The sequence below is a fragment of the Dryobates pubescens genome, chromosome 15 (genome assembly GCF_014839835.1).
Source record: "Dryobates pubescens isolate bDryPub1 chromosome 15, bDryPub1.pri, whole genome shotgun sequence".
Classification (NCBI taxonomy): domain Eukaryota; kingdom Metazoa; phylum Chordata; class Aves; order Piciformes; family Picidae; genus Dryobates; species Dryobates pubescens.
Window position 1 is genome coordinate 19,500,221 of NC_071626.1, and position 25,831 is coordinate 19,526,051.

Genomic DNA, 25,831 nt, shown 5'->3' on the forward strand with positions numbered 1-25,831 from the left:
TGAGGTTCTCTTGATCCATATAATTGACAGGTTTAGTCATAACGCCAAATACAAGCTCCAATAGCTATGATGTCCTTTTCATGCTAAGATGAAGAGGGAAGATAGCCTGAACATGGCCACTCAAAACTTTCTGGGGTGTTTATCCAAGAAGACATGTTTGTCTTTCAATACAGTCATAGGGATACACAGCATTTGTGTTACTGCCAATTAATCAGTTGTCACGATTCAGTTCGCAAACAATCTGGGAAAAATGAACCATCCACACTCCCAATGGTACAGATTGCTCTCCATTTTCAGAACAGGCAATCAGATCCCTTGTTTCCTAAATGCTCAGAAAGCACTCAGGGATTATCCTGTCTCAGGAAAGAAACCACTAGATAGCCCTTCATACTGAGCATGCTCAGACTTCCAGAAACATCTATTCCATACTAGGTATGCCCAAGATGATTGGTATTAGAACACTCACTTCAGTTTAATTTGTTTAGAATGTGTCACGTGATCTTTGCTTACAGCTTTCAGCACCGATCTTCAAGATGGAGAAATTTAATTCCCTCATCTGCTGATCCATACAGGAAAACATCACATTCACATAAGTCATGCCACAGCACTTACAATTCATTAGCCCCGTTCAGCTAAACACAGTGGCAAGCCTATGTTCAGTTTATTCTTGTTCATTTGAAGCAGAATTGTCACTCCTGAAGAACCAGACCACGTGAAATTTAGGAGGAAAAAAACCAACGTAAGAAATCTGCATGCTAGCCAGAAGGGATTTTACTGCAATGAGGGTGTATTTTAAAATGACACTTCAAACAATGTTTGGGACTGAATCTTCTCATTAACAGAGGAAAGCTAAAAACTTTTTTCGGGTGGCACTTATGTCATTAAATGTGGGTATGAGTGGCTACGCAGGCTGATAGAAAGCTCTTTATCAGAGGACAGGTTCAAGCATGCATCATGCTAATTCCAGCTTCTCCAACATGGTCCCCATCTATCCACTCTTTAATGTAAGTTTTAGTTTCTATTCTTATTGAGTCATTAGTCTCTCTGTGGATACTGGAAATAAAGGCAATCAGGTATGGCTAATTGTGTTGGCTATCAGATGACAGATTCTGTATACCCCAGTGAGAAGACTCAAAAGCAGGGAGAGAAACGAGGGCTTCAGATTACAAACCTTTCACAGGGCATTTCAAAATGAGAGATTATGTTTTCACTAGCAAAATGTATCTTTGCCACAGGGAAACAATGAGGTGTTAGCTGTTGTTCTATATAGTCTGCATTTCATATACAGAAAGAAAATTTTATTTTGACAACCAAGGATAAAAAAGTACTTCCTGTTGATCTCACAGCATGCTACAAAAGCCATGCCCCAACTTCAAATTCTCTAATGAAATAACCAAGACATGTTTATGGCTATACAAACAAACAAGAAGAATTCCTTGGCTTTGTCTTCACTAAGATAACACTGTGTACCAAATTCTGTTGGGAGCAACAAACTGAGCATTGTGTCAGCTTCTTTGATCTCCCCTGAAAACTACTTCTTTTAGTATTCAAAGCCTAAAGATGAGTGATAGGCAGGATAGACACAAAAAGAAAAGAAGGAACATTGTACTTTTCTGGCCTTCTACTGTCTGATGACCAGATGGCAGAGGGTTTGTAGAGAATGCTGGTTATATGCAATGTAGGGAAATGTTTGAAAGAGAGGGCAATGGTTGCACATTCAGTCATACCATTTAAAGCTGGTTTTGCACTGGTTCATCATGACAAATATCATGAATGTTTATTCATGACTTAAAAAACCGCCACCACTGAGCTAAACTGGATTTGAACAGAGGTAGGAAGCCACGAAGCTTCTAGGCTAGCAGTGACACCAGGTTAAGCTCCATGCATCTTAGTATGGGCAGAGTCCATTCTGACTACTATTCCCAAAGCACATCTTGCCTATAAAGCTCTTCCAGGTAACATAAGAAATCAAAAGGTATGTCTGATTGTTGTTAGAGTGCACTGACAAGCTAAAAATCATTGTTAAGACATGAAGAAAGACAATTCCAGTTTTTTTCTGGCATATACATACACAAGAGATCAAGTCTGAAAGTTCTGGAGGAGTCTACAGTTACTAATTTGTGGACTGGCTGCCGACTCTCCCTTTAGTTCCAGACTAAACAGTATGTATCAAAACAATGCAGGTGAATTTGGTCAGTAATTTTGTTTTAATAGTCCCCTTCACACAGAAACAACAGGCCTTTGAGGTTTTGCAGTTTTCCACAACCTAAACTCATCTTAAAGTATTTATGAAGTCATTCACATTTGCACAGAGCCCACCTTTTTATAAGCAAACTGTCAATATGATAAAGCCTGTATTAATCAGAAATACTTCAGCCCACTGCATGCAGAGATACAGCCCAAAACTGGTCCTCAAATGAAAGCAAACCATTCTCCCAGCTTACTGGAGCACTGATACATTATTATTAGTTTTAATGACTGCAAGAATAAGGAGAATTGGATGTCTGTTTTCTCTTCCAAATGCGTATTCATGTATGTTTGGCTACTCTAAGTACTTTATCAACACTGATATTACTCCCCCCAATTCATTTTAGAGGGATGACTTTCATGGCTCCCATGATTTTTAAGCCACCTACGGTATTTGTAACTCACAGAATCAGAAACTAACACACAGACAGTGTAGCTTTTCATACAAAGGCACAATAGGAATGAATGTATTAACCTCTGCAGTGCATGGAATGTGTCAACTTACACACTGGCAGCGCTTGCTGTGAAACTCAGCTAACTTCCGCTGCCTGTGTTAAAATAAAATACATTTAAAGAAATCTTCCCCAGAAGCACGTCCCACGCTCTGGTATGCTGGCCAAACAACTGAAAATATCTGATGGTGCAGAGAGTCTACTTCATGCTTATTCTGGCCAAACTGAGTTTGAGAAAGCATTTTACATGTACTGTTTATTAATGCTGAGCTTTTACAAGCAGGTACAAAGCTCTGTTGTTCCATGTGACTTGGGAAATGATAATGAGCAGGGAGACAAATTAGCAATGGAGAGTATGGGGCTTTTTTGTTTCTACAAAAGTGTCAGTCCAGAATTTGCAGAACTAGAGATTAGTTGGATCTAGATCTCATTTTACTCTCAAATTCTACCTGGCTTCATCCCACCAGTAAAACATACATAGCAGGTAACAAAAGCCAAACTGTGAAAATGGACATCACAGTTGCTTAATACCCGTTACTTGACAAGGCTTATGGGTCTGATCAGGAATACTTGAGGAACATCTGCACCACACACCCTAATACCTCCAAAACTTAGAACGTTATTAGGAATTTCTAATCAGATGCATCTGGCTACCAGATCAACTTCTTAATGTAGCTCAAAAATAATTCTTTAGGATCTTTCCACCTGTTTTCTAATTGCCTATGTTAAATTGGCATAATCACGGATTATCTGCACTACAGCAGTGCCTAAAATGTGCTGGGTACCATAAAACACTGTAGGTGGGGCCAGCCATTGCTCTTGAAGAGCTTACAGCCTCAAAGGACATAATCACGTTATGCGACTTTTAAGCAGTTTAAAAGTGCTTGTCAGGACAGTGCTTTTCTGCCCGGCTGTGTGTTTCCTTTTGCTGGTTTACATCTAGCCAGCCTTTACAGCCTGCATCAAAACTATCTAAGGAAAAAAAAAAAAGCAAACTCACTGCTCTGTGGAAATTTAAAGTAGAAACTTAAAAATAGCTAAATTGACAATAAAGATGTAAAAATGTAACAAAAAGTTCCCTCGAGGTAAAAGAAAAATGTGTATGATTTGATGATTATTGTGCTGCAGATGCAAATTTTGTGTGAGGAGAACAGACCAAACCCCCTGTTAATTGCATTGTGTTCAAATGGAAGAGAAAACTGTTTTTCATATTTACTTAACCTTTGCCTCTTCTGCATTGTTTTTGGACTTACCTGCAGTTGGAGTGGGCCTAAGCCTGGTGTTGCTGCGGCAGCAGCTGCCATGGTAGTTGGGATCAGCTGAACAGGGTAAGGGTCACCTAAGTAAGAGAATAATAGAGGCGTCAGCACCTTTTATCTACTCTCCACCTGCAAATTAAAGTCCTGCATTCACTCTTTCCAAAAGCCTTCTTTTGTGTGCCTTGTTGAGGCCTAATGAAAAGCTCTATTGTGCAGCCTTTTACTAACTCTCTTTTCACAATTCTGGCTGAGAGAGGAATGTGAATAAAAGGCACAAGCAATTAAGGCGGAAACCTCATCCTTTTTCATGATGTATTTAGGGAAATGGAAAAAAAACCTGCACATTGATCAGAAGGCTGCACTTCAGAAAAAAAAAAAAAGGGAAAGAAAGAAGATGGGGGTGGAGAAGAAGAAAAGAAAAACAGAACAACCTTGATAAGATCACGGCATTTAGAAGGGGACAAATTTACAAGCTTGTCCAGAATATGAAGTTAACCAAACTCTGCCTACTGTTAGTAAACTGAGCCTCACACAGATCAGAAATGGCACTCCCCTGACTACTGTGTTTTCTTTAGGTGACAAAAAAAAAATCTTGCTTCAGTTTCAGGGTTTGATCTTTCAACAGGAAAAGCCATGTGAAGTTAACTAAATCAGATACAAGCCTCCGAAATCCCTGTGCCAACTCCACTTCATGACTTCTAAATCAGTTTTGCTTCTGGGGGAAAACTATTGCAGTTTTACCAAGCTGAGCAAGATAAAGAGACTCAGGGAAGGTTTAAGAAAAAGTTGCCAGTGTTTATAAAGGAGAATTACCTGAGATGGCAAAAATTGAGATGGAGACAGGCAAGTTTTAATGTGAAGGGCTGCTCACTTCGTCCCCCCCCTTACACATCCCTCTTTGTTAAACATATCTTTATTTCTTAAAATTAACTTCATACTAGCCCTTCAACAAAACTATTAAGAAAATTAGTACAAAATTAATAAAAATCATACATGCATTAAATTGCTTCTCCAAATGATACAACATTCAACCACTTTCCACTCTAGTAAGCACCACCAGAGCATTTCTGTATGTCCCTATGTTCTGGCAGTGTGCATGATTTCTGTAGCATTAAAAGAGGCACTTGAAATGGGACTGTGGAAAGGGCAGAACTCCTTATCAGGAAAATCTACCTAAATGTTCCTGTACCTTTCAATACAAAGGTAGATGAAAAGTTTTCCTCCTTTGCTGTGCTTTTTTTGAGTGAACTAGGGGGAAAAAAGACAAATTTAGAAGGCAATGCAGGCTGTTATTATCAATGATTATTAGTTATTATTGAATTAAGGTTTAGAACTGTATCAAGCCTAAGTTACAGGAAACAGAAAGGAGAGGGAAATAAATTTATCTCCTGGTTTTGAAATATTACAAATAAGTTGTGTTGTTGTACAAACATTTAGGAGAAGAGCTAATGCTTATTTTTCCCTTTCATAATGTAACCATTTTTAAAGAGATCTTTTCATTCAAGCTTTTCAGATCTCCTGTTAAGAATTAAATACTCTAACTTCTAGAAATGGAGTGCTAGGGGAAAACTGGATCTGCAAAGTATCCACCCTGAGAACACCCGATCTCGTCTGACCTCGGGAGCTAAGCAGGGTCGGGCCCGGTTGAGTACTGTGTCCAGTTCTGGGCCCCTCAGTTTAAGAAGGACATCGAGACACTTGAGCGTGTCCAGAGAAGGGCAACAAGGGTGGGGAGAGGCCTTGAGCATAAGCCCTATGAGGAGAGGCTGAGGGAGCTGGGATTGTTTAGCCTGGAGAAGAGGAGGCTCAGGGGTGACCTCATTGCCCTCTACAACTACCTGAAAGGTGGTTGCAGCCAGGAAGGGGTTGGTCTCTTCTCCCAGGCAACCAGCACGAGAACAAGGGGACACAGTCTCAAGCTGCGCCAGGGGAATTTTAGGCTGGAGGTGAGGAGAAAGTTCTTCACCGAGATAGTCACTCGTCATTGGAATGGCCTGCCTGGGGAGGTGGTGGAGTCACCATCCCTTGAGGTCTTCAAGAGGGGATTGGACGTGGCACTTGGTGCCATGGTCTAGTCATGGGGTTTGTGGTGACAGGTTGGACTTGATGATCCTCGAGGTCTCTTCCAACCTTGGTGATACTGTGATACTGTAATTAACTTCAGTTAGCACAAAAGAACACTGTGCCATGTGTTGGGTCACTCAACAGGACAGTGGAAGAGCCAAGATTAAAACCTGCAGACAACTCTTCACATGGTGCAGGAGAAACTGCCATTCCTCAAAATACTAACAAAGGCCTGATCTCCTCTGATAAATACATCCCTACTCACTCTGCTTTTACTCTAGAATATTATACATTGTTTTACTGTCCTTAAGTTTATTCCTGTATCCGACCGAAGGTTTTGCCTGGACAATTTTAGTTAATTCTGAAGTCTGGGAAGTGCACATCTTAACTATTTCATTGCTTCTTCAGCTAAGTATCTTATTTTTAGACATAGAATGTCACTACATTTTTTTCCCAAGCTCTGGGAACATTTCAGGAATGTGAGGCAAGATATACAATTATTAGAAATAGATATTTCCCAAGCCATACACAAGTCTGTGTCCCTAAAACCCCAAAAAAATTTCAAAACCAACTGTAGTTCTGGTGTATGAGAAGCTGGACATTAGCCAACAGTATGCTCTTGTAGCCCAGAAAGCCAATAGCATCTTGGGCTTCACCAAAAGGGGCATGACCAACAGGTTGAGAGAGGTGGCTCTGCCTCTCTGCTCTGCTCTGACTGCACCTGGAGTACAGCGTCCAGCTCTGGAGCCCTCAATACAGGAAGGACATCAACCTGATGGAGTGGTTCCAGAGAAGGGCCACAAAGATGATCCGGGGGCTGGAGCATCTCTCCTATGAGGACAGGCTGAGGGAGCTGGGGTTGGGTTGTTCTGCCTGGAGAAGAGAAGGCTCCAGGAAGACCTAATAGCAGCCTTCCAGAACCTCTTTAGGGGCTACAAGAAGGCTGCAGAGGGCCTGTTTCAAAAGGCCTGCAATGATAGGACAAGGGGCAATGGTTTGAAATGAGAGAAGAGCACATTTAGATTGGATTTTAAGAGCAAGTTCTTTCCCGTGAGACTGGTGGAACACTAGAACGAGTTGTTCAGGGAGGCAGTTAATGTTCCATCCCTGAAGATATTCAAGGTCAAGCTGGACAAGGCTCTGAGCAACCTGATCTAGTGAAGGATATCCCTGCTCACTGCAGGGTGGTTGAACTAGATGACCTTTCTGTCACTCTATGATTCTGTAATACAGTACCTAAGGAAGTGAATGGGATATGTTGGGGTATATTAGAGGTGTTGGTGAACACCGCGAGCCAGTGGCTGAGGGAAGAAAGGTGGCAAGGCCAAACCCTCGGTTCTCTCTTAATGCGTTGTTTCTTTATCATTCCTTTGCTCCATTCTCCACACAGACCCAGAACCTCTTTCCTGATTATCTGTGTGCTGCAGCTCTTTTTTATTTCAAATCACATCTTCATCCTTGCCAAAAATAATCTTCCAAAATCTTGCTCCCAAGAGGAATCTTCATGAAGTGCATTCACTTTTAAGCCACTCTTTCTATGAACTGTCCCCATTATCCCCACTGAAACATTTTCCTGCGAAAGGCAGTTGTGGTACAGAGCCAAGGGGACATCCTGTCCCAAAATGCAAAATAACAACCCTGTGGCATTTAGGAACTTGATTTTCAAATGACTAGCTACCAAAATCATGGATATTAAATAACTGCATGCTTGTGGAAATGCAACATTGGCTCTTAAACCATTTATATGTTTTGAGAAATTTTATCAAAGGAGTTTAGTAAACGGAAAACCATTAAGACTTTCTTTTTTTTTTAAAGAGAAAAGAAAGCATAAGAGCTAACATTATTTGTGTTGCACCATTCACCTGAACTCCTCAGATGTTTTTTGTATTCCTTTTTCTGTCACTCATCTCATTTGTTCTCCTTCATGGTGTAATTCCCCCTAGTGTCTTGTCTTGTCTCCTGACAGGCTGCAAGCTCTTCAGAGCAGGCACAATTGTCTTACTTGCTATATAAATCAAGTTACATGCTAATGTTAAATTATAATGTTTTGACAGGATTTTTAAGTTGAACTTGATTATATGAAACAATAGAACAGTCTGATTTTTTTTTCCCTGAAATTTTCTTCTTTAAAAGCAAACGATACCAGAAGAGAAGAATTAGGGGGAGTTATTTCCCATGATTTAAAAAAAAAATAATCTGTTTTCCTCCTACCTGTCTTTCAGGGACAGCAAGTGAAAAAAGTTGGAGGTCATGGAAGGAGAACAAAAAAAATAAAAGGAAAACAGTGTAAAGAGCAGAAAGAGTAGGAAGTAGGAAACAAAACCAAATTCTTAAATTATAATTTCCAAAGCCAGTATGCTAGACCAAATTCCATGAAAACCACTAGAATAATCACTTCCTCATAGTAGATTCAGTGGAATCAAAAGGAATTCCGCATTATCTTCCTCCTATTTTTGACAAGCTCTCTAGAAAAAGCCACAGTAATTTTACACTCAATTTATTACTGAAGTATATTTATAATGAATAATCACAGCTGATGGCTAACTGACAGGCAAGCCACTGCATCTCTTCCCACCACTCATTCATTCTCATCGTCATCACAATTTTCATTTTTGGTGTGTGATGGTGCACAAGTAGTAAGAGTAATGGGAGGCTATGAAAGACATGAGCAGTGCTCCTTGACTTATGGCTCTAGGCATCGGGAATTTAGGTAAGTAAGGAGACTACGAAGAAGATCCCACAAGTGGCGTCAATAAAGAAATCCAAACTGGTTCCCTGATTCTCTTTGAGGATTGTTCCAGACAGCATTTACCAAGTGCTGCCTATTTTGTATTTTAGACAAAAAAAAAAAATCAGTCTACAGAAGGGATGGCTTTGGAGAAATTAAAAAGCAACCTTGTAATCCCTGTGGGGAGGTGATCAACAAGACAGATCCAGGTTCCTCCTTGGTAGCATTTTGTTAGAAGGCAAGAGAAAATGGACATAAAGCAAATGAAGAGAGGATCAGATTTTCCCCATGAAGTCATGAAACAGGCTGTCAAAAGAGCTGTTTTGCGGTCTCTGCCCATGGGAAAAAAACCTGTCCTTGGAGGTTTTCAAGCCCGGAGTGAATAAAGCCCTGAGTAACCTGGTCTTATCTTCTACATGACTCTGCTTGCAGGAGGACATCTCACACCACATCTGAGACTATCTCAGACCTTCTGAGATTCCTTCCAACCAAAACAGTCCTATGATTTCCAGTGTGCCTGTTTTAAATTTAAGTACACCCCCGTTGAATAGGTAACAGTTGATCCAAACGGAAAGCCAATGTGCTTCCACACAGGTTTGTACATGTTCAGGAATTTCACACTGGGACTTTTATTTGGTTGCCCAGTTATGGCTAATAGTGCCCTAGCACCAGACATCTTTCATGGCCTAGAATCTGAGCTGAAACTGTCAGTCTGTTTTCACAGGACCTTGTTGTCTTGCTTGGCTATTTTGGTTTTATTAGCATTATTGTGAGAAACCACACATAGATCAGGGGGCTACTGGATTCTTTCAGTTAGAAATAGTCTTGAGTTGTGTTGTTATTTTTTTGCAGTCTTGATGCCTTCCATTGCATTTGCAGCATTTTAGAAGTGACACATTCTCATGTATGCTAAAAGGCAAAGTTGTTACCAAAAATTCCTCCCTCTTGCTGTTTCTATCCACAATGCTATTACTCTTTTCTTATCCTGAGGGTGAACATGAGGGTTAGTCATATGCTCATTCTTTTCCCAGGCATAAACAGTAGCCCTGAAAGATGACTAGCATCTTTATAAAGAAGCTGCAGTATGTGGTCTTCACAACACATGGTTCCTATTTTTGCCATTCTGATAAAAGCATAGCAATGTCAATTGATTTTTTTTTACATTTTTTTTGGGGGTGATTTAGTGCTTGTCAGTGACCTGTACGTCAGCTGACACAGTTGAAGCAAAAATTAGTGCTCGGTCTCTTTAGAAGCCAGACACGTGGACACAGAGCACAAGAAAAATTAGAAGACAGTCCACATGATACTCCATGAAACAATGAAACATGTGACTGACAAAAACCCAGAGATACATCAGCAAATTTCCCTGAGGAAGTTTATGGTACTTAACTCTCTGACATTAATTTTATTGTACTGGATGAGGAACCAATTAACGGAGAGATTCATTTTCATCGGACATCAGGAATTATTGTTCAGAGTACAGATGAACAGTAAATTCAGCATATTTTAATTTTAATAGGCTTGGTTGGTTCAGCTCACATTTTTGCCAGTTTTAAAAAGGAATTAGAGATTTCATCAATAACTTTGTGGGCATTATTTTATTTAGAACACTTCCAGCAGCACTGTGCTGCCATGTAAGACACATACAATGTATCTATTGTACAGTCAGATCTCCCTCCCCTAATTGGATATGGTTGAAATAGTGATTAAAGCACTTTCAGAAAACCTCGTGTTGATGACATCTGACTGGGAACACAATATAATTTGTTACAACAAATTATCCACAGGGGAGAGGAGGAATGGGCAAAGAAAAACAATTCTTGTTTCCAAAATATGGCGTATTTCCATAAAAATAATGTAAGTACGAGCAGACAGACTGCTAACTAGAAGCTTTCCTGACAAAAGAAGTGTGGTCAGCAGGTTAAGAGAAGTGATTCTGCCACTCTGCTCTGGTTAGACCTGACCTGGAGCACTGTGTCCAGCTTTGGGGTCCCCAAGATGACATGGACCTGCTGGAGCAGGTCTAGAGGAGGGCCAAGATGATCAGAGGGCTGGAAAACCTCTCCTGTGAAGACAGGCTGATAGAATTGGGTCTGTTCAACCTGGAGAGAAGGTGGCTCTGGGGAGACCTTAGATCTACATTTCAACATCTGAAGGGGACCTACAGGAAGGCTGGGGTGGGACTGTTTAGAAGGGCTTGTAGCAATGAGACAAGGGGCAATGGTTTTAAAGTGGATCAAGGTAGATCTACATTGGAGATAAGGAAGAAGTCCTGTACAATTGAGAGCGGTGAAATACTGGAACAGGATGCCCACATGGTTGAGGCTCTGGAGACATTCAAGATCAGACTCAACATAGCCTTGGGCAGCCTGATCTAGGTGGAGGTGTCCCTGCTGACTGCAAAGGGGTTGGACAAGATGACCTTTGAGAGTCCCTTCCAACCCAATACAATCTGTTAATTTATGAATCTCTGAATAACCTGGAAAATGTACTTGGGCTAAATACCAAATCCAGAAACAAAGACTTAGTTACTACTGTTTCCTGAGGAAAGAAAATAAATCCAAAAATATATCCATATAATTCAGTATCTTGCACATCATGAACTGGGGGGGACCCATCTTCTTTACAGTTTTGGGTTATTCTGTGTTTCTTGTGAGAATCTAATTCTAATAGTGCTGCAATTGCAGAACCACAGAAGCAGCAGAGGGAATCATTCTGCCCCAATGTATTCTGCTCTCTGTATTTGTTGAAGGACACTCTATCTACCACTGTTCTCAGGCCAATTCCTTCTGCCTTTTCTGTAAAAATGTCCCCAGAAGCAGCCTCTATTGCTTTCCCAAATCTTTACTTCTTTTCCTTTATCATCCCTTACACAAAAGAGACAATCATGCCTTAATATTCCACGTACAAATCTATATATATGTGCATTAATAGAAGGATCACACTACCTATGATGGAAGAGTAGCCTCCTCTAAGACAGAACTATGCAGTTTTCAAAGGGAACAATACAAAACTTCTATTATTTCCACTGTTTTTCTACTTTCAAAGCATTCCACAAATATTAATCAGCTCCAAATAAAGTCTAATCATTTCTAAGAGTGGACCTCGCAGATCTGTATCACCTGGAGTGGAACATGACTTCAGCAAAGTCAACAGCAGCAGCTCCTCAGACCTCAGCAGAGCTGACATTTCAGACACCATTGCTAAAATGATAGGAGTCATGTTTATTACCTAGTGAGTATCACAAGCGAAGCTGAACTAATAATAGCAGCAGTAACAAATGATACAAGTAAAGGAATGCTGGCTGAGACTAAAAGGAGAAGGGTTAAATGACTTGGTTCAATCCATACAGCCTAAATGGGGGGGAGATTTTCCACAGCTTGGGAAGTAAAGTAATAGGGTTCTGCTTGGTTTCAACATCACCTGTTGGTAAAACCAATTCAGACACTTTGGATACTAATGTTAACCCCAAACATCTGCTCACACCACAGACCACTAACTTAGTTAACACCCCACTTCGAAACATCAACTCTTATAAAGAGATTTGCATTGTACATGGTGGTGAATGGAGTTAAAGCCAGTTGGCAGCTGGTCACAGGTGGTGTTCCCCAGGGCTCGGTTTTGGGGCCATTCTCTTTAATATTTTTATCAATGATCTGGATGAAGGAATTGAATGCACCTTCAGTAAGTTTGAAGATGATACTACATAAGGTGGGAGTGTTGATCCGCTTGAGGGTAGGAAGGCTCTGCAGAGGGATCTGGACAGGCTGGATCAATGGACCAGGGTCAATTGTATGAAGTTTAACAATGCCAAGTGCCAGGTGCTGCACTTGGGTCACAATGACCCCACGAAGACTTCAGGTTTGGGGAAGTGTGGCTGGAAAGCAGCCTGTCAGAAAATGACCTGGGGGTGTTGACTGACAGCTGTCTGAACATGAGCCAGCAGTGTGCCCAGCTGGCCAAGAAGTCCAACGGCAACCTGGCCTGGATCAGCAAGAGTATGGCCAGCAGCACTAAGGAAGTGATCATGCCCCTGTACTTGCCACTAGTGAGGCCACACCTTGAATAACGTTTTGGGCCCCTCACTACAAGAAACACAAAAAGCCAGTGAAGGGTCTAGAGTCTTATGAGGAGCAGCTGAGGGGTCTGGGATTGTTTATTTTGGAGAAGAAGAGGCTGAGGGGGAGACCTTATTGCTCTCTACAACCACCTGAAGGGGGGTTGTAGTAAGGTGGGGGTCAGTGTCCTTGCCTTAGTTTCAGGTAATAGAATGAGAAAAAAATGGCCTGAAATTGTGCCAGGTTTAGGTTGGATATTATGACAAATTCTTTCCTTATAGAGTGGTCAGGCACTGAAACAGGCTGCCCAAGGAGGTGGCAGAGTTACCATCCCTTGAATTGTACAAGAAACAAATGCATGTGGCACTTCAGTTAATGGCCATGGCGGTGTTAGTTTGGTGGTTGGACTTGATGATCTTGGAAGTCTTTTCCAACCAAAATGGTTCTATGAAACATTACATATTATGTATATAATAAAACACAAATAAAGAGGTTTGCATAAAAAATGAAATACTTAAATTCCAAATAGCACACAGAGAATGGACAAGCAGGTCTGCAGCAAATAGGTAGGTAATTGGTATTTTTCTTGCTAATCGAGGACAATTGAGTCCTTCACATACTGCCAACTTATTTTTCTCATATTAAAAAAAAAAGCTTTGGTTGTAAATAATAATATTAAATATTTTACACACTGTACAATTATATCTAGGTATGGAGGTTAAAAATCAGTATGAATCTTTTTCTTAAATAGAAATATAATCTTAATAGAAGTTCCTCCCTTTTTCTCTGCCAACTTTACCACCACACAATATGCCATAGAGAAAAAAGGGGAAGTGTCAACTTGTGTAAATTGTCCCTTATGTAATGCAAACCATCTGTTTAAAAAACAAAACAAAATGAAAATTCAAGCCATCCCCAAGCATGACTTGCTATGGAGAAAAAGAAAGAAAAGGAAATTTACTACACTGAATTGGAAGTCAAAGACCATGACCTGTCATGAAACCATGGAGAAGACATTTACCCCTTTCTGCCCTGCATTTACCCAATTCTGCAAAGTATTTGAAGAAGTGAATCATTTGCTCTGCACATATTAAAGATTAATATTGTTGTACTCTTCTGAGCATTTCAGCCATATAGATTGTTTCTAATCAGGTACAAACCCAAGCATACAAACCTCCTTCTAGTCAGTAACAGACAGAATAGCTCTCTGACAGTGATGCTACCACTGGGTCAGAAGGTCCTCAAGTCCCCTGTCACTGGAATGTGGCCAAAGTACAGGGGGTTAAGGTATTAGTATACACTTGCCCTGTTGTTCTTTGCTTCTTTAGGTATTTGTCATGAGAGGAATCTAAACAGACCCCTGCTATTAACTGTTAAGGCATTTTTTGTGTTATCTTCAGTTAAATCCTCATAAAAGGAAGTATGTATAGAGAAAAGAGTACTCTTCATTTCCACAGTCTCTCTCTGGAGAAGTCATTGGCCCTTTGGAAAGCACTGTCTGAAGAACCCGACTACACAGACTCTCTGAAACCCTATTGGACCCTCTGTTGCTCTAGCATGGACAGGTGAACTAGAAAGCATTGAGTAAGTTAGTTCGGTTTCACCATCCAAACGGAATGAAAGAACACCAGCAGCATAACGAGGTATTCATCGCTTTTTCACTGATGTCATGGCTTCATCACATATTCTCTTCCAGCTGCAGCTGTGCACCACCTCCAATCCCAGCCCCTTGCCAAAGGTTACGACTGTGACCAAGTTCTTGTTTAACCAGTTCCCAAAATGTCTTCACCAAAATGAGCCAGCTCAGTTCAAGCCATTTTAGAAGAAATTCCTTGCTATCCCAGCCTGGACAGAAGCAGGTCAGGGACTGCTTAACCAAGAACACTGGCCTGTATGCTAGGAGTTAGCGGCACAGTGAGGAGCAACTTCCCACAGTTCTCTCACTTCTCAATTCAGCCTACTGACAAGAGGGAGCTAGTAGTAAGCCAGTCATCAGGTGTGACCAAGGTGAGCAGAACTGACTAAACATCTACGTGGCCTTAGATGACACACTGCTGATTTTCAGATAGCCTTTCAGAGATCTGACTTTTCAAAGGGGCAAAGCACATATCAGTATAAATGTCCCTTTGAAAGCGTCCCCAGTCAGATACCCATAAACAAGGTACTCAGTGTCGTCAACTAGTCATGACAACATTTTCTGATACAACAGTCCCTTCTTCTCTCTCTCCTAAATTTTCAGATCACCCTTTTATTGGGAAACGGTATATGGACATTTGCATAGTTCTTTAGTACTGAATTGTCCCATGGAGCTTTTTATCATTCTTATGTGCAGGTTGTTAATACTAGTAAATAACAAAATCATCACTAGAGAATTTCTGCCAATTAGCCACCAAAAATTATTCTCCAAACCTATCAGCCCAGACAAAAAGGGCAGGTTTTCCGAAAGTGCCAGGAAGATGTGAAGTGAGGTTCCATTTTTGTAAGCCAAAATTCAAACATATGATGGCAGTCAGGTAAAGGTGCCAGTAGTGGAGTCTTCAGAAGCTCATAGGAAGACCTTGCATCCAAAAGCAAACTCAGTGAAAAGTAAGCATTTAATGTGCCAAGAAGCTGAGGAAATTAATCTGCTCTATGTTCTGTGTTGCAGTGCTAGACTGGTATCCACTCTAGCTCACTTCAGACTAGCAGAGGTGACTGTATTAAAGTTTACATTAGCTAAATGTCCCTTGGATTTAGATCCTAGTGCTTTTGCCACTCTTCAAAGACATAGTTTCCCAAAATACTCAGGTGCTTTAGAAAATATTAGCCAAAGCTTTCTCGTTTATAATCTACCACATCTTTGTCAAGAGGGCTGATACATAGAAGGGCAAGCAGAAAAATGGAAGAAATAAGGTTTAATGGCCTGTCAAAAACACTACTTGATGTGAACATGTCACAGTTTTAAGGCAGCAATGTCTTTCACTGCTACAAGCTTTCTAGGTGTAGCTAAATCCATATATGCTTTTTTTGTTTACACTAAACTGTGAGTGAAAAGAAAAACATCCTTTGGACTACTTATCACTTTTCTTCAGCTTCTCAGTCAAACATGCCAGGGAATCACCAAACACAGAGCTGTCTTTTTCCACTGGCTTCTGCTCAGTCCTAGACCTTGGCATGTTGTTAATTCCAAGCCTTACTGCCAGGAGTAGCAGCAACTTTGCTCTTTTTTTATTTTCAAGGTTACACAAACACACAATGTCCTATGCACTTCGTGGATGTGAGGAACTATAGGACTGCCTTACGGTGAATGCAGGTGCAATAAAAAGAAGGGTACAACCCAACGTGAAATCTTTCTATCCAAATCAGACTTCACTAACATGGAATTAATTTAACCTACCAGACACATCTAATAGGGTGCTTTCCTGACCTTTTCCAGGCCTAGAGTTATGGCAGCATCCATATTCAGTGTGGCTTTTGGTTAAACATTCTGTAATGTGAATCACCACCTCTCCCATTTGAAAGACTGTGACATCACTGGAAGAAATGAATGAGCCTGTGCTTTAGCATTGCAGCTGCTGAGGGATGTGAACTGTTTTGAACAACAATTTTCAGTAGTGGTCCCAGTCTGTAAAATACTCTGAAAAGGGATCACTGGCCAAAAAAAAAGTAAGTTCATATTCAACTACTGTATCTACAGTATTAAAGAAATCCAAAATTGTGGGCTAAGCCAGTTTCACTAAAGGAATCCTTTTATGTTCTACTTTTACATAACTGCTGCAGTGGCAAGTGCTGAGTAACTCAAAACAACTGACGAATTCCTAAGTTATTCAATGATACAGATGGATATACTGACATGGACTTAATGATGCTAAACACTCATGCTACAGGCAGAGAATGGTAGAACAAACTCCATAGAAAAGTGATGTCAGAAGAGTTACACAAGCACAAATGCATGAAAACAAGTCCATAAAATTCACGCTCTAACTAAGGATGTTCATGGAAATGGAAAGCCTCAATTATTCTTTAACTTGTGGTTATTATCATTCTGTTGACAGGAACATGAATGCTTAAACAAAATAGAAATAAAATAATCTGGGGAACGTAGAGAACAATACAAATCCTTCAAAGATTTTAAAAAGTAGATGTTATCTTTTTCACTGTTAGGCTGTCATAAATATCCTCCTAGTTTGTGTTAGTCCATCAAACTGAAAGACATATGCTATCTTTGACCTCTGTGTAGAACCCCTGTTGAGACTAATGTGAGTTGAGTGTGAAGAAACAGACTAGAATAGGCCCTCAGTTCACAAATAGTAAGCAGGCTGCTTGAGGAAAACAAACCCTATTTTCTTACAACACTGCTGAAATTTATTGGGAAGTTTCAAACAGTTCTCTTCAGATGTATGTGCCTATGCATGGTCATGGGCATGCTCACTCATCAGAGAGATCTGCCAGAAAAAAGGTGCACGAGTCTGCTTGTCCTGCGTAGCGTGTTGCTCTTATGGTGAAACACTTCACCTCTGACAACCTTTCCTCATATGATAATGACTAATACTTAATTCTACACTCATCTGCGCCAGTTGATGGCTTTGTCCACCAGGCTAGAGAGGTGATACTTTTATAGACATTGGCATGGAATTGTGTCCTATGCCCACTTCCAGCTGAAAAATCTCTACAGGACTTACTGCATCCCGCTTTGTAGCTGAAACCAGGAGGAAGAAGGAATCCTTGCTGTGCAGCTGCTGCTAGGGTTCGTTGGTCTGGAGGGAATACAGGAATCATTAATGGAGGCAGCTGACCTTGGACCTGCTGAACAGGAGAGGGAAAATCAAACGCGGAACTTTTCCTGAGGAAAATGTCTGCTTACATGCTTTCTCTCACTTCTGATCTGAGAGGTCAGGTTTGAATATGCTCCTCCATAATGGGGTGTTCCAGTAGCGCCCATCAGCCTCATCTTAATAACCAAGGCACTTTGTACGAATTACATTAAGCCAAAATAAATCAAAACATCCCAGAATGCACACCTGTACCAAAACTAACTATTCCCCCCACAGTCCAAAATGCTTCTCTCTGACTGCAGGATGGGGTTTTTGTCTCTTATTGCACTGTGTAACAATATCTCTGTCTCAGTAGCTTGCACCCTGTCTGAGCCCAAACACAAAGATCCACACACGGAGAAGTACAAATATGTACTTTAGTAGCAGACGGCACAGTCAGTACAATTTTTTCTGCCCATATACATGCACTTATTTGTACATGTGAAAAAATAAAGTCTTTGAGATGGTAAGAAAAAAGGTTAAGACTTTATCCACAAATAAAACACAGCTATGTTTGAAGCATTAGCTGTTCAACTTTGCACAGCAACTGTACACAACCATGCAAGTCAGGAAATGGAAAATATTATGTTCTAAGTGGATACTGCAGGGGACTTAAGACATGCAGAAATTAGTCATCAAAGCTGGAAGTTGGCCATAGCATGACATCTAATACTATTACTTTTACCTAGTTCTATCAGACTTTTTAGTTGCTAGAAATGGACATAGTATTTTACATTTCACACAGATGAGAAACAAAAAGTTTGTTATATTAAGATCATAAATGGCTGGTTTTAATTAAAAAACTCCACTATCCTGGCCAGATCAGTCAGTAAGGGAGACTGACACATTTTTTAAGAGAGGTTGTCTAGATATTTAATGGCACTGTAAAACTAAAGCATTGGAGGTACAGGTACATTGTCAAAGACTAAAATTTAGTTTGTGGCCTGTAGCCTTAAGAAATAAGGAGAATTAGGGTGTTGATCAGCAACATCTTTTTGGCCAGCAGAGTAAGAAGGTGGTACTCCATTCCTGTATGCATACTGAAAGCGCCAAAACCTGTGCCAGCTCCTTGGTTGCCAGAGTTTGGACTACAGCATCTTGCCTTAATTTTATTTTAATTTAATCTGCTGAAGATCCAGGAGATGTCTTGGTTCACCCAGCACTGTTACAAGGCAGAAGAGTGATACAACATTGAGGAAGGTAACCCCTTCATTTATGACAGGACCTGTCAACACCTGTGCATGCTGACTGCATCTTTATAGTCTGAAGCAATTTGCAAGAATGGAGTTCAGGAGTGCTGCTGAAGGAAATTCTTGTGCTCAGAGATTAAGTCTGGGACCGAAGCTAGAGTAGCTGTAGGTATTAACACTAACCCAGATTCTGTTAAATAGAAGTTGTGTACTTTTAACTGTATTGCTGGGGAAAAAACAGTACAAAACACGATTTCTTCTCTATCCTCACTCAGTCACCCTAGAATTGCCCAATGTCTGCTTTTCTTCATGCTGTGTGTTTGTTTTGTTTGGGGTTGGGGTTTTTTTAGGGGGGTTGTCTTGTTGGGGGTTTTTTTTGTTTGAAAGACAAAGACAAAGTCACTGTATTCTTTTAGAACAAAAATGAACAGCCATGTGGAATTTTTGCATAGTACTCTTCTTCGGCAAAAAGCCACAGAACTTTTTTTTTTTTTAATGGTTTCCAAGGATGAAAGTGACTTTGCCAAGCAAAGAAGCTTCAAAACAGGACTCAAAAACACTAATAGAAAGACAGATGGTTCTACTAAGAGCTTTGCTGCCAAAAAAAAAAAAAAAGTGAAAAAAATGGAGTGATGTTATTGAAGCTGACTACAAAGTTCTCTGATGACTGCAAATACTCTTGTCCCACTGCAAGTGTTAACTCTGCCTCCAGGGCTAATATAACTAAAGCACCACACACACACAAATTGTCATTGCCAAGCCCACAATGTAGCACAAGTCTGCACTTGATTCCAAGTGACTGCCAAATACACGAACAAAACACCACACTGAAAAATTCCCATTTAGGAAAACATTTACCAGGAAAATGCCCTTTCCTCTTAACTCTGACTGCTGCAGTTCACTTTTTCAAATCACTGCTCCTCTTTATCTCTCCAAGGGGTCTTATACCCACTAATTTCAAGTGACACAACCCTGGTTGTGTTAAGGAGGTAAGAACTATAGAGTGATGAGGATGGTTTGCATGGCTACAGAAATAACGCAGTCAAAACAATGTGATTTTCATTCCAGGATGGAATGTATGTAGCACCACTCAAACAGCCACACTTCATTTTCTCCCAAGTACAAGTAAGTGCAAACATTAGTTTATTTTAATCTGATTACCTGACACAATACAGTACAAATTATAGACCTTTGATTTTTATAGCTCACTTTGGCTACTACATCTTAACTTTCTCTATGTTTATTATTATTACCTAGAATTGCTAGGATACAACTGTTTCAAGTGGCACAGAACTCCTCCTGAGTTTTACATGAAGGGTATTTTCCTCTTCCTTTTTTTTTTTTTTTTTTAGCTATTACTACTTCAGTTACATCCCTCACAAATGTTTTTTGTTATACAGCTTACATACATTACAATGTTTTCTTGACAGGAGCCCCTTGATACTGCATTTCCAATTTGAACATAATGGACTGCAAATCAGTGTTATTGTTCAGGCACTTCAGTTTCCTCTGCTAATAGACACATATATGTCCATAATAAGGAATACATAGCTGTCATGTTTCTCCACTTTCCAGTCCCTCCATGTGATTACCTCTTCTTAATTGTAATTTCCTAAAGGTGAAGATTGTGGTTTAAATCCTCACGAAATTCTGAATGGATTTAATGGGCTAAAATTTAACCTTGTAACTTCTTATCTACTCTGTGATGTTAGTGTGGATGACACAGACACGACATTCCAAGGACATTTTTTCTGCTATACATACTATTGCCACTTTGTTGACTGATCACACAGTCCCCTGATCTTTCTTTTAATTTGAATGCCATTGCCACGTATCAGATTAACCAGAAGTCCTCCTCTGCTGCAGGACAAACTGTAGAGACAAGGTATGCACAGAAAAGGCACATGACAGACATAGAATAACAAGGAAACAACCCAAATGTCACGAAAGTCTTCATAGTCTGCACAATCAGTTCACTATTCAAGGAATTCCTGCTTTCATTCACCTATTTCTGACAAGTAACAGGAGGAAAGAGGGGAAGCCTATGCTGCAATAAAAGACATAAACCATACCACTTGACATTTACTTTGAGAAATAACTTTTCCTGAGGAAGCAGATACACAAGACTTCAAACAATGCAAGAAAGTAGAGGTTCTCTAATTCATGAGGACAGCAAGACATTTTCTGTACTACCAAACTATTTTAGAAGTGGTAGAAATTGCTACATAGTTTAACCTAGAGCCTAAATCAAAATGAGGGACTCTTCATACTGGTCACTGAAAACCCAAAAAAGGTGACTAACCCTAAAGACCTTATCAATGAATATGAGCACATGACAAGTAGTATCTACTGTCCAATTAGGAAACTGAGGCATTCAGTTACCCATAGAGATTTTTCGTCTTGCAAAGTGCCTCACTGTATCTCTATTTGTTCCAGTGCCTTCAGAAAATCTTCCCTTAAATGACTTCTCCTTATCAAAAGAAACTTGGAACTGATTCAAGCTGTTGAAGCCTAAGCCATTATCTTCACAAATCTGCACACATCCGTTATGACTTGACTATACCAAATCCCACCACACAAAGACATGCATTAGGAGAAGCCACAGCTAGATTCCCAGCATTCCCAACTGCATTATAACTGTAGTATTTACACCTAAATTCTAGGCTCCTATCTACTTTTAGGAACATACTGTGGTTACCACAGCTACCTGAGAGCTAAGCAGGATGTTTTTAACAGTTACCCCTACTGTTTGTTACTAGCTTCTGCTGTGACTTTCATAAATGTAGATGGCTAAAGCCTGACAACTACAGTTCTATTTTCTGTGAAATGTCATGTGCACCTTGGCTACAAAGATAAAATAGTTCAAGGAAACATTAAGTTGCAAAGTTAGGCATTCAAGACTTAGGAAGTACCAGAATCAGGACCTTGGTTTGGTCCTTTATGCTCATGCATCCTGACAGAGACTTTAATCAGAAGTTCACAATTTTGCTCCTTAGGTGACTCTTGCTTAATCTAGCAGGCCTACATTCCTCAATTAAAATAAACTCACATTTTCAACAAATCTAAACCACTTACATAGCAGCTTCCACTGCTTTTATCTTTATACACTCCCACCAATTTAATTTTTGCAGTTGTTCATTACATGCTTATTAGCATAAACTTTTATATAAATTTTCCTCTCTCCAAGGTGAACATCTCCATACGTTTCCATATATAATACTTTCCACTGGGGGGGTGGATACTGCTCATCTACACACTTTGAGGTCTTCAGAAGCAATTCTATCCATTTTGGTGAGACTGGTGATAGAGTAACAAATTACTCAGTGTGAGTAAGAACAGCTGCTAACAGCAGCACTTTCTTCTCCACAAACTGACAAAACTCTGAGCAATACTTTTCTGCTGTTTAGAAGATGCTCTTCAAGAGCTGTATGAGCATCTTTAGTGAAATGATCTCTTAATGGCTTCTTCATGTAGAAGTGTGGCTAATTTTTCTTTTCATTTTTCTCAGATGCCTCAAAGAAGTTCAGAATGTATATTCCTACAACAGTGGATGCACATTAATGATTCTATCTATTGACTTCAAAGTCTTGTATGAATATCTTCTTGCCTGAGACTTGTTTGTAAGTTAAGCATCTCTTCTACTGTATACGAAAGGATGTAATGTGCATTTAACATGCAGTAACATCAATCTGTCCTTCAAAGATGTCATGTTTAATTGCATTGGTCCCCCTTCCTCCAGAAACACTTGGCTCATGGTGGTGCATGCTATGCTGAAGGACCGGATTCTTTAATTAGCATATGTGTTGGCCATCTCTTTCCCTCTCCCTCACACCCCCCCACATCTATCTTAGGGGAAACAAAAATATATGTCCTCATATAGCTACAATCTGCTATTTTCCCTTCCAGTGACGTTTAAAATAAGAAAAGAAAATGTTGTTCTTCTCATTCTCTTCCCTACATCAGTTCTGGAAATTGACATAAGCCCATCCTAAACCACTACCACAAGGAGCCTTGTCTATCTGGGCAATGCAATGATTGCTCTCTCCTGAGTTTGAGGTGGTTTTTATGGGGTGCTTAAGACACAAAAAAGAAGGTGGATGCCGAGATGCAGAGGAAGACACTGATGAGATGGGCAGCACACCTGACCTAATGCTTTGCTTTTACAACTGAGGAGCAACTCACTCCTCTGCCGGACATACTAGTGTAGGGGATCCTGAGAAAGGATTTTGTGAAGGGGTTTTTTGCCTAATCACTACCTGAAAATTCTTCTGTAGTGGATATTGTTCTTCTCTTTGTTCCCTAAGAGGCTTACATAATTCATACCAGTACTTAGTTCACTCAATAGGAGCACCTCACTGTTTATGACTGCTTGCAAACAGTGACACTTCTTGTCGAAAAACCTGCTCTCTTAGTGGAAATCTTGTAAGAATAAAAAAGGCTCTTTAGGTAGACCCTACCATCCCCCACCTCCTATAACAATTCCACTAGCAGAGAGCGGAATTGTTGTGTGTTTTTTTCACATTATCACTATCTGGATATGGAATATTGAGACAATCCTTAACAGGTAATAGTTGGTATATATGCAACCTGGCTCACAGAAGACACAAGGAACTAACTTTCAGGACAACTGAACTGCATCTCAGAGAGCTACATAAACATGAGGAGAGGTTGAGGGAGCTGGGGTTGTTTAGCCTGGAGAAGAGGAGGCTCAGGGGAGACCTTACTGCTGTCTACAACTACCTGAAAAGAAGTTGTAGACAGGTTGGGCTTGGTCTCTTTTCCCAGACAATCAGTGGTGGAACAAGAGGACACAGTCTCAAGCTGTGCCAGGGGAAGTTTAGGCTTGAGGTGAGGAGAAAGTTGCTCACAGAAAGAGTAATTTGCCATTGGAATGTGCTGCCCAGGGAAGTGGTGGAGTCACCATTCCTGGAGGTGTTCACAAAAAGATTGGATGTGGGACTTGGAGACATGGTTTAGTTGTCAGGTGGTATTAGGTAATAGGTTGGACTTGACGATCTTGGAGGTCTTTTCCAACCCGGTTGTTTCTGTGATTCTGGGATTTAATACAGAAAAGCTTTTCAGGCTGGAAACTTTCTGTCTTTGCTCAGTCCTGCAAAAGAATCTAGGTGTCACTACCAGCATCCACCTCAAATTCATCTCATTGTGATGTCTGCAGTACTACTAAAAGAACACATGCTCAGCCTTTTTAACTGAAGTGCAGAGCAGTGCATTGAATTGCCAGGTGACACAGGCAGTAGCTGTTTCCATGTTAAGCAGCTTCCTATGGATTGCCTCTTCCAATTTATATTACACAACAAAACACACTGGTGAGCGACAAACACTTCCAGCAGCACTTTGAAGGACATAAGCCAAAAGAACCTTTTGCATTAACGAATGTCTCTTGGATACAGTCAAAGGAAAAAGCAGTATTATTTATTCATTTATGCAACTAAAACAGAGAACTTTAGGAACACTTCTTTTATATTTGATCTGGTGCAGAAAAAATACATTCAGAGGAGAGAAAAGTAGTAAGATGACTTTTTTCCCCCAAGAGTATATATGCGTGTGCCACTTAGCAAGCAAGGTATCTACAGGGTAATTCTGCCACAAAGGCATGTGAACAAATAGTCTAACTGAAAAGGAAGAGGCCACCTGAAATAAAAAGAATAGAAACTTGAGTTCATTCTAATATGTGATTGCTTTAAGTCAAAACCTAAGAGTTTATGCAGGAATGGCTGCTCCAGACTATACAACACCTTAGTGTGTGGGGTCCTCTGGCAAAACCCAGACTTCCAGAGCAAGCTGCTGTGATTCAGGTAACAGCTACACTGGAAGACTGAAGTGTGCTCTCAAAAGAACCCTTTCTAGTCCAAGTTCAAGCGCTGCACTCAAATTTGCCCTTTCCTTTTTATAGAAGAAAAAGATCCATTGCTCGGTTGATTGAGCCATTTGTTTCATGAAGAGGTTAAAGTCAGCAAGGACACAAAATCAGCTTTTGAGTTACGATGACCACTGTTTGGTGCAAATGGCCTTATTTCGCCTTACCTAATATTCACAAAAATCCTGTTTCTCCTGACATAGCTCCCAGGTACCCTCTTCAAATGTTAGCACCCTTCCTAGAAGAATATGCCAGGACGATGACATGGACCATCAGGTCCAGAGGACAGCCACAAAGACAAGCAGGGGGCTGGAACAGTTCTACAAGGACAGGATGAGGGAGCTGGGCTTGTTCAGCCTGGAGTAGAGAAGTCTCTGGGCTCAACAAAGCTCTGAGCAACCTGATCTAGTGGAGGATCTGCAGGCAGCTTGCACTAGATGACCATCTTCTATTTGTGTTTTTGCTGGCTAATAGCAACTTCATCCTAAGTATAACTGTCACATAGCAAGAGTTAATCTGCAAAGTCACTCCCTTCAAACTGGAAAATCTATGAACTTACATTACTGACTGAGGTTACCTCACAGTGTATGATGCAGCATACAGTTTCCAGATGCTTAGTTAATGCTTTTCCCAATGAAGTCTGGACCAGCACTGATTGCTCTAGCAGTGAGCTGTTCAATGAAACATTTGCCAGGGAAAAGACAAACAGGTGTGAGATTTCCTGATTTGTTTTAGAAGACCACATGTAGGCTAATTTCTCAAGCTGCACATGTGTACTGTTTTCTGCAGTTAGCTGATCTAGTATATATTAGTTCAGTTATTCACATTATAATGATCTATGGGGGTTCTGTACATGCCATAAAGAATCAGGAGAACAAAGTATACTTTCCTTGTCGTTGTTCACATCAGCCTTCCAGAATTCATATGCATACTTTTCTTCCTTCTGATTTTCCACATTCTGTTCAGCGAGACTGAAATGCTAACCTAGCTCTCTCCCTTCTCAAAGTTACTTCTCTGCTAATCCAAATGCCCACATTTTACCTGATTAAAAGCTTTTACACAACAGTATCATGGACTGCTGTTAGAAGAACTCTGGAAAGAAGGTCCAATATAAAATACTGCAGCTGAGGAAGCAGGCAAGAGCAAATGGAACAGCTCGTGT

General features: G+C 40.4%; 1 protein-coding gene across 6 annotated transcripts in view; it reads right to left on the reverse strand.

Moving 5' to 3' along the window:
* The window catches only part of SOX5 (SRY-box transcription factor 5), a 347,783-nt gene that overhangs the window by 82,444 nt on the left and 239,508 nt on the right, over window positions 1–25,831 (reverse strand). For 4 of the 6 annotated variants that reach the window (XM_054167738.1, XM_054167736.1, XM_054167734.1 and 1 more), the window contains 2 exons: window positions 17,470–17,593; window positions 3,953–4,038 (listed from right to left, as the gene is read on the reverse strand). In XM_054167738.1, coding sequence (XP_054023713.1) covers window positions 3,953–4,038; window positions 17,470–17,593 — 210 coding nt within the window. The remainder of the gene's footprint in view (window positions 1–3,952; window positions 4,039–17,469; window positions 17,594–25,831) is intronic. The other 2 variants (XM_054167737.1, XM_054167735.1) reach the window with 1 other exon arrangement.